The 10,199-nt window shown below is 49.2% G+C and overlaps 1 protein-coding gene across 1 annotated transcript in view; it reads left to right on the top strand.

Moving 5' to 3' along the window:
* LOC123039335 (subtilisin-like protease 4) overlaps positions 1-1,073 on the top strand; it is a 2,210-nt gene extending 1,137 nt beyond the window's left edge. Inside the window, exon 2 of the mRNA XM_044462543.1 lies at positions 3-1,073. Coding sequence (XP_044318478.1) covers positions 3-873 — 871 coding nt within the window. The 3' untranslated portion in view covers positions 874-1,073. The remainder of the gene's footprint in view (positions 1-2) is intronic.
* The last annotated feature ends 9,126 nt before the right edge of the window (positions 1,074-10,199 follow it).

The following is a 10,199-nucleotide window of genomic DNA, read 5'->3' as shown; positions in this document are numbered from 1 at the left end:
TTCTCGGCGCGGGGGCCGAACCTGCAAAGCCGGGGGATTCTAAAGCCTGACATCATCGGCCCGGGAGTGAACATACTCGCGGGCGTCCCCGGCATCGCGGACTTGGTGTTGCCGCCCAAAGCAGAGATGCCCAAGTTCGACGTCAAGTCCGGCACGTCCATGTCGTGCCCGCACCTCGCCGGGGTCGCCGCGCTAATGAAGAACGCGCACCCGACGTGGTCGCCCGCCGCCATCAAGTCGGCGCTGATGACGACCACGGAAACCACCGATAACGAGAAGAAACCGTTCCTCGACGTGGACGGCACGCAGGCGACGTACTTCGCCACGGGCGCCGGGCACGTGAACCCGAAGAAAGCCATGGACCCGGGGCTCGTGTACAACCTGTCGGCGTCGGACTACGTCCCGTACCTGTGCGGGCTCAACTACACGGACCAGCAGGTGAACTCGATCATCCACCCGGAGCCGGCGGTGGACTGCACCAAGATAACAAAGATCGCCGAGAAGGACCTCAACTACCCGTCAATCACCATCATCGTCGACAAGGCGGACACCGTCGTGAACGCCACCCGCGCGGTGACAAACGTCGGCGTGGCAAGCTCGACGTACAAGATGGAGGTTGAGGCGCCGAAATCGGTGACGGTGGAAGTGACGCCGACGAAGCTGGAGTTCAAGGAGCTGGACGAGGTCTTGAACTACACGGTCTCCGTCAAGGCCAAGGCCGTGCCGGAAGGCGCCATCGAAGGGCAGCTCAAGTGGGTCTCCAGCAAGCACATCGTGCGAAGCCCGATCCTCATATTGCCCGGCGACGGGGAAGAGGAGGCCACGTCGGGAGCTGAGGGGCCTTCAGCTCATGTTAGTTCTTTGCTCGAGTGACAGATTGTTTTGTTTTGTTTTGTTTTCTTTGCTCGTGTTGAAATACAGGTGTTGATGATCGTGACAACTGTTTTTCTTCATTTAGGGGCAAATGTATGTGTGGCTGCAGTCCCCCTCTATATTGACATGCGATCTATTGTATTTATTTGGGTAGGAGGTGTATTTAAGGATCACTTTGCCCTCAATTAGAAAGAAATTTCCTACCAAGTCTAGTTTCTTAGAAATCGTATGCCTCATGAGTTCCTATATTTTCTATAGTGCAAACACACCGGGTTCCTTTTCAACACAAGCGTGATTTTCTTAGAAATCCTACAGCTAAAGCCTTGTTGCAAAAAGGAATATGCGGCTCTTGCAAAAAGAGCCTTGTTGCAATTGCAACAAGCCCTTGTCGCAAGCAAAAACTCTACACTTACGGACCACCTACGGAATACTTCCTACGGACTCTCCCCTCAATTAATCTTCACTAATCCTCCCCCTGAATTTCAGGGGTGGCCCCCCTTCCTCACCAATTAAATGTTCCCATCTCAATCTGTAACAACAATTCCGTAGAATTTTCCCGTAGATGCAGCAAAGCTGTGTTGTACAACATAAAAATATCTTTGGCTCATGCATGTCCCGTCCCATTGCAACAAGAGCCATGTTGCAATTTCAACACGGCCCATGTTTGCAATTGCAACAAAGCCCTCATTGCAACAAAAGCATCTTTGGCTCATGTGTGTCCCGTCCCATTGCAACAAGAGGCATGTTGCAATTTCGACACAGCCCTTGTTGCAATCTGGCCGCCGCCGCCAAGGAGGAACTCACGTGCGCATGAGCACTCCTTGTCAACGTGGCGGATCTCACTGGATCCATCAACTCGGTCACCGAGGAACCGTTTGACCGCAGAGATCCAGCATGAAGGCTCTCGATGACGATGACATGCATGTACAAGGCTAGCGCATGATGGACATGGCGACCAACCTTTTCAACAAGGTGCACAAGCACCTTGTTGTGCTCCTTGCATTGCAATATGGGTTAAGTTGCAAAGGTTGGAGATGGCTGTGAGTCGTCTGATCAAAATAGATATGATGGCCACGGAGGCGGTCGACGCGTGCGGCTTCATTTGTCGGATGAAAGGTAGGATTTCTCTTATTATTAAATGAGATTTGAGTAAATATTACCACACATGACAACAACATGTGGTTTTTTCGATGTTTTTTCTTTCACTTCTATTTTTTCTGTTTTTGTTTGTTTGTTTCTCCACTTTTTATATTGTATATTTCTAAATGCGCAAATATAGTTGTACACATTTTATATTTTATTTTTTAAATGCGCAAATATAGTTGTACACATTTGTTTGTTTCTCCATTTTTTATATCTCCACTCACAAAGCTCCCGCATACGTCCGGACCGCGAAAGTCATCCAATGCGTGCATGTATCGGTCCGCAGGGCGGTCCGAACGCGTTTTCTCCCACAAATCGGAGACAAACGTGTGGGGGGGCACTAATAGGAAAAGGTCTACTAATGGCGCACCTAATTTGGCCATTAATGGCGCATTAGTGGTGCGCCATTAGTATATTTTACTAATGGCGCCATTAGTATCTGGTATACTAATGGCGGACCTCAGATGCGCCATTAGTATATACAACAGTGCGTCATTAGTATGCCTCCCAGGGGGGCATGTATACCCAGGTGCTTTGGCATACGAATGACGCACAACAACAAGATGCGCCATTAGTAACTTCGGCATACTAATGACGCACTGTTTAATGATGCGCCATTAGTATCCTTTGGAATATTAATGGCGCACTGTGATGTGATGCGCCATTAGTATGAATATTAGATTTTTTTTATTTTTTATTTTTCTGTTTTTTGCACAGGTTACAAAATGTATAATTGGACAAAATATAGATAGCACACATCAACAACAGATTTATCGAATACAATAGAAGATTAGTCTCTGAATACAATTCATCATATTAGTCTCTGAATACAATTCATCATATTAGTCTCCGAATTAAAAAGACCGAACAAAGATAGAACATTATATTACAAGTCTCGAGACCGCGAGTAGCGAGTTTGTCTTCACATTACAAGTCGATATCGATCATCTAAACTACCATCACATAGAAGAGAGATGCGGTCATCACGATGAGCATCATCACGATGAAACTCGTCTTCATCCGGTTCCTCCAACGCTCCCTCCCTCTCCCGCTAGATAGCGGGCGTATCTAGATTCGGCCTCGGCCCTAGTAGTGTACCCTTTGTAACTGTTACCGCTGAATCGGTGAACCTATCTCCGACACTCCTCCCAGTCGTCGTAGACTCCGGGAACCTTACCCTTGTACACGACATACCTCGGCATCGCTATGCACTAGCCAAACGAAACGTTAGTACCAATTCACAGACAATACATAAGCAATATATAAGTATGCAACAGAACGATCGGAAGAGAAAAGCAAGACATTAATAGCATCGATTACATCTAAGTTGAACGACTCTCGAAACCAAAGAGACATACTACAAGTTCATTAAAGTTTAATTACAACATGAGCCAATCGATGTTTCAGAACTAGACACAGCATCACTGCTTTCGACTCGACTCAAGGGACCGGAGCATGGATGAAGCCGCCGTCTATCGTGGGAGTCATGAAAGAACGGGCGTTGTCAGCCTGCATTTGTAGCATTGTGTCGATGTCACTGTTGGACGGTTCATTTCTGAGGTAGAACTGCCCCGAGGTACGAAGGACATCTTGATGGATGATTTCCGCAAACTCCGACTGGATGCGAAAGAATTCTTGTCTGATGTCCACGTCCTGGATTGCCGACACGCTCGCGGCCCAATCTTTGAGTTTACTCGGTAGCAGAAGTTGATGATGGTCCCATACGATCGCCCGCATGTGATGGATGGCGTAGTAGGCACCCTTCTGACCGTCAGGAGGCTGCTTGACGCAGCAGAACGTCGTATTGTGGGAGAACACGTGCTTGCCGTACTTACGAATAGGCCTGGTGAAGGTGCCTCCAGATTTGGCGTAGCCGGGGAGAACATCATCAAGAACCTTCTTGACATTTGTGTAGTCTACGTTCGACTAAAGGTCCGGGTCGAAATACGTGGCCATGGAATATTTGGGGCTTAGGAGGATGAGCGTGCAATGTGTGTCACTGCAGAAAACACGGAATGTTATAAGAAAAACGGTCGAAATCTAAGAATTCATATGTTACGGGCCGGTTGAGGGGAGGACTTACTCGGGAAAGTAAGGCACGAGGAAGTTATCCTTATCTTGGTTTGCCAGAATGACGCCTTCGAGGTAAGAACTCGCGACTTGCCGGTCCCCAGCGTTGCCCAAGATCTTGGCACGCATGTAGAAGGGGTCGACTATCACGATGTCCGGGGTCTTGTCGCGAATGATCCGCATCTCCATACTCAGCGAAAATAGCCGAACGAAGGTGTAGTGCAGCGGATGAAGGTTCAACATAGTGTGGATGTCATCAAACCGCAGGACGATCGTACGCCCGATGGAGTTATCCACAAAGCCCTTGCCCTCTGGCACCTTGGCCGCGAAAACCGGGTATGCCACATCCTTCTCTCCGAGACGCCGCTTCTCCAAAGAAAGAACACTGTCATGTAGACTCCGCATAGCACCGGTTGCAGCATTGAGCATATTTGTCGGTAGCATCGCCCTACCCGCCACATGCACCCTCCTCGAGATATCCTCAGGTGAAGATGGCCCGTCCTGAGCACGGATAGTACTCGGTGCCGGCTGGCTCGCACCCTTGTTATTCTTTCTTTTGCGTGCCTTCTTCTTCTCCTGTAATGGGACCGAGTTCTGCTCACAGACCGCCTTCTTGTGTGTGTTTGGGCTGATAATATTTCGCACCTCGCCTATCTGAGGCTCGGTGAAGTCGGCAGCTGGAGGCGTCTCCTAAGAGCTGAACGGCAGACGACGCCTGTTGCAACTTGGCTTCTCCGCGGTACCAGCTAGATCGCGCACGTCTTTTGTTGGGTTGGGTTCTTGAGAAGGAGGCCCCATGAAGTCGCCATCGTACCCATGTTCGGCAAAGTACTGATCGACGTTGCCAAATGTATCGTCGTCGTTGTCGTTCCGATCCTGTGCCATATGCATGTTTGGATCCAGTGGCATAGGGATGTCAGGCATCGTTGCGGCGGTCTTGCCATGGGGCCGACTTGGCGCCGGCACGACTGGCAGTGTTGTCTTTGGGGTGGTGTCCCCCGCCCCCAAACGAATCTGGCTCTTCGGCCAAAGCAGGGGCTAGCTCAGGCAGGCGCTGAGGGTCATCACGTCATCATCGTCGGCCCCGACGGGTCGAATCGGAGGTAACAACTCGTCGCAGCCTGGCAGCACCCGAACCAGTTCAACCCTAAACAAGTTGGGTGGCATCTGGGTACCGTGGAACAAGGGGTTGCCCGGTTGAACGATTTTTCCCTTGGCGACATCGACCAACTCGTTGTTCACGAAGTGCAGGAGAGTGCACGGAACGTCGGCGGCGCCCTGCGAAAACATGTAGGGTGTCAGGGATGCCCAGTCAAAGGAAAGGAGATGAAGTCCTCGACCGAGAGAGGCTTAATTAGTTACCGTGATGATGGCGTCGAGCTCGGCTAATGTCGAGGCACCGCCAATGGCGGGCGTGCAGTTGATGGAGGGGCCGCTTGCTGCAGAGGTGCCGGCCGGCGTACACCCGGGTGCATTAAGCTCCCGTGCCGGCGTTGGAGACACCAATGCCGCCTCCGTCGGAGACACCAATGGCCCCGCCATCGCATTCTGCGAGTTGCTGGCCATGAAGCTAGGAATCGGGGGCGGCCCCTGTTGGCCGCCCGCAATCCACGCACTCAACCCCTGGATCAAGGTAGGCACAATGGTGGTGATCGTCGCTCCGAGTTGTTGTTGCACTTGCTCTTGGACAATCTCCGGAATCCGCGCCACCTGTGCCTTGAGTTCTTGAACCTCGCGCGCCTGATTTTCTGAGCTGGTCTTTTTCTCCTTCTGCACACCAGCGGTATAGTATGACCCCCATTTTGTGGACAAGCCTTTGCCGGCCACACGACCAGCTGACGTCGGCTTACTGAGCTTATCCTTGTTCTTCATTACATTCAACACCCTATTTAGAGTGGTGTCCCAAGGGTTGCTCTTAGTCGACCCCGCGCTACTGCTTTCAGTCGCCTGCGGAAGGAATGTGAACCATTTAGAAATTTGGCTTCATTAATTAGAATGCAACCATACGGAGCTAATTACGCGGGGGTGTATTCCTTACCAGAACAAGCTCAAGCACCCTGGTCTTCGGATCCGTGGTAAGCTCCTTTGTTATCGGGTCCTCCTTGTACCGGGCCCTGACATAGTTCCTGGTCTGCTTGTTACCGCTGTATTTCTCGAAGCAGGGCGGTAGGCCTTGCTCGGCACGCTCCGCGTCCTCCTTGTCCCATATAGGCTCCGCCACTCTGTAACCGCCGGGACCGAGTTTGTGTTCCCCTAAGTTCAACTCCCGCATTTCTTTCCCCCACTGACTTGATTCGGAGTTTGCGGTGCTCGAGCAATTGATCTTGAAGTCATTGTAGTCATCTTCGTTGATCGAAGAATTTTTCTCCTTGATCTTCTCATAACTCTCACCTTTCTCGATCATTCTCTTCACATTGCTTTTCCAAGTAGACAGGGCCTTTCTCATCTTCGTGAGGGCAGCATTGTTCACTTTATTCCCTTTGAGGCTTCTGTTTTCAAATTCAGCGGGGAACTTGTATCGTTCGTGCAGCTTCGTGAAGAGGAGGTTGCGCAAATTCCCTCGGTCAGGATGCCTCAGGTTCTCGGTGTTGATCGAGACGGTGCTCCGGAGAATGCACCCGAGCTGAAGCGAGTACCCTTGACTATTCGTTCGGGCGCCGTTGGATTCTCGTCGGAGTCCACTTCAGTAACTTCCTCCTTGAGGGTGCGGAGCACGGTCGGGCGCCGGTCCTTCCGTTGCCTCTTCGGTTGGCTGCCATCTGTGCGTGCGCCGCCATCATCAGTGGTGGCATACTCGGCGGCACCATCAGTGGTGGCATCAGTGGGGTCATCCTCGGCGGTACCATCAGTGGTCTCAGGATCGGTGGGGAAGGCGGCGTCCTCATACAAGTGAGGTTGTTCCTCCATCTCCTGGGACAGCTCCCAGAATGCCTTGCCGCCCGAACCCCCGGCCTGATCGTTGTTGGCCATGTTTCTCTCTAAATAGGAACAAAGTTTGGTCAAAAAGTTGGTTATTGTCAAGGAACAAGATCATGGTCTCATCATTTAGGGTTTGTCAACACCGAGGCATCCTAAAAGGTAAGCTTTTATCATTGAGGGTTTTTCAACGCCGAGGCACCCTAAAAGCCTAAGCTTTCATCATTAGTCACAAGTACCCCGGCCCATGCATTAGTCACAAGTACCCCATATGTCCTTTTTTTAGCAAAGTCATGCTAAAATTCATGGAAAATTTCAGCATGACCTTTGCTGAAAATAGGACATATGGAGTACCCGAATTTGCTGGAACAGAAGTTAATCGACATTCCAGCAAACTCAAGGGCCTCTCGGGTGGACAAGTCAAAAAAGGCCTTCATCACAACATGGAAAATACATTGGCATGTGAAGAGGTGAAACAATATATGCATCTCCAAGCAGTATCATTCAACATTTTGGACAAACCACTACAAGCAATACTGGATTAGAATGTTTTTTATACATAACTGCTAAAACCCTAGGAGTTAACCGAGCCACCAACAGAATGTGGACTTAAAAAGAGAGAGTCACGGACAGTGACATGATACATTTTCATAAAATTAGCTAGTTTTACTTATGGTGCACAAAGGAACAAGTACTGCAGTGCACTTAGAAAAAAATGAGCACCGCAAAACAAGAAGACTCGTTTCAGGTAAACGGAAGCTGTCGGCTCCATCAAGTGGAGGCAAAAACAAGTGTAATTGCAAATGAATGCAAACCACGTTAAGACTTAACTGCTAAGGCCTAGTTTGGCAACACGGTTTTTCCAGAACCATGGTAATTGAAAACCTTGGTATTCCAATGTGTGGGCAATGAATACTTTGGTTTCTAAAAACTGCAGTTTTTCTCAGTTTTAGCAAAACTATAGAGATGTTTGGCAAGTGCAGTTTTTCTTAGTTTCTTGGTTTTGACCACTCGTTGCATGGATAATCCTAGATACAGCTAGCTGAACCAAATTGAGCTATAACAAAGGAGTTATACAACGACGTGATCAACTTGTGCTAATTAACGGCTGGTGCATGCGGCATGCCTATAGCCTAAGTAATCATCATATTTTTTTAATCATCAGAGGCCATAGTAAGACGATATACTCAGTCCCAAGTATAAAATTTAAATTGAATTAGCCTACATAGCTTTTGGAGCGTGCAAGAGGCAGTACACAAGGGATTAACTACTGAACACCAAGTGCTCTAATCAAAGTTGCGATTAAGAAGCAATATTTCGTAAGAGCATCTTCAACTCTTTGGTTCCTATGCAGCACCCCCCCACACACACACACACGCACACAAAATTTATCTCAGCTGAAACTAACTCATTATGCTCTCAAGCTTAGGCTACCGTCACAGAACTGTTGAATCCAATCAGGCGATTCTTTGCAAAATCGAGTCTCAAAAATTTGGCGTCATTAATTAATGATAGATTGAAATAGTTGAGTAATGTTGAAAAATGACAGGTTAAACTGACCTCAAAGTCTGCTGACAAAATCAATACCAACTGATTGATCGCGGCCGGCCAGTTTATAATCAACGGGAACTATAAGATTTAAAAGAAAACCAATTAAATAGGTAGTCGGTAAGTCGATCGGCATAAGCAACGGTTCACACGTCACCTATAGAGGACAGTAAAAGTACACTAATAAAACTCAGGAAATAAGAAGTAAAAGTACCCTCAAAATAAGTATTAACAGACTAGTACTGTGTAAATTTGGAAATTGCAGAGGGTAATATTGCATTTGAGATTGTAATACCGACAAGATTGTAGTACAAAGAGCAGAGCACTAGGCCAAGAATTGAGAAAGCAATGGAGGTTGCCAAAGGGATCTGTATTCCAGTATACTGGAGTGGACTGGCTCCAAAACCTACTGAACAATTGTGACACGGACACACGCAACAAAATCCTGCTAATGCTATGGTGAGCCTGGTACTTGAGAGATACACCTGCTGCCAAAACCTATATGGGGATACACCTGCCGTCAGCCAAAACCTACTAAACCATTAGCAAGTCTCGGGTTCGGTAGCCTTTCTGATAAAATATGAGCAGGAATTCAATTCACCCAATGACAAAATTAAAGCAATGGAATACACCTGCTGCCAAAACCTATATGGGGATCAGAGAGCCCATCTAGCAGCCGGCGGCAAATGAAGTTCAGGTTCCTTAATGCAAGCAAGTTGGACCAAAGTGTTTGGCCCCAGGATTGTGATTTGTGAAGCATTGGCCAAAGCGTTTGGCCCCAGGATGCACAAACAAGACAAGCCGAATTGCACACACATCCACATCCAGCACATGCTCAACTTGGGTTCTCTCAAACAAAAACAAAAAGCACATGCTCACCTTGGGTGGGCAGAGAACGAGCTCCGGGGAGGTGGTCGGGGAGGAGCTCCAGGAGGGAGAGGTCGAGGGCGGCATCGCAGAGGTCGGAGAGGTCGCTGAAGGCGCTGGCGGCGACGGCGCCGGTGAGCCCCAGCAGCGAGAGCGCGGCCGCGCGACGGGCCCACACTACGGCGCCCTCGTCCGACGGCGGAGGCGGAGGAGGTGGAGGCGGAGCCGCCTTGGGCTTGGGCTGGGTGGAGAGGCGCCGGAGGAGGAGCGAGGCGGGCGTCGAGGCGTCGAGGCGGCGTCGGGGCGGCGTCGAGGCGGCGGGGCAGCGGCGTCGGGAGAGGAGAAGGGAAGGGGATCAAGGGCGAGGGCGACGGAGAGAGAGGGGATAGGTTTGGGCCGGGGAGGAAGTATGGATGGCGGCACAATACTAATGGCACACCACACCTCGGTGCGCCATAAGTACATCCATACTAATGGCACACCTCGCCCTGGTGCGCCATTAGTATTTTTTTTATTTCTGCTCGAGCCAACAGGTTATCTTCCACCTGACCTGATCCACATCAAGGTCCCTCTACTAGCTCGATTGGTCAGCAGCCAGTTCTCACACCAGGAGGTCCTGGGTTCGATTCCCAGGCTCCACAATTTTTTTTATGCATTTAAAATGTTGTTTGATACTTATTTGTGTTTAAATATGTTCAAACTTGTTTAAATCATAACAGTAATATTTTTTTTATAAGACAGTAATAATTTTTTAAAAAATATCATCAAACAGTAATGCCGGT

This window comes from Triticum aestivum, chromosome 2B (assembly GCF_018294505.1).
Source record: "Triticum aestivum cultivar Chinese Spring chromosome 2B, IWGSC CS RefSeq v2.1, whole genome shotgun sequence".
Lineage (NCBI taxonomy): Eukaryota > Viridiplantae > Streptophyta > Magnoliopsida > Poales > Poaceae > Triticum > Triticum aestivum.
This window is presented reverse-complemented; position numbering and strand designations above follow the sequence as displayed.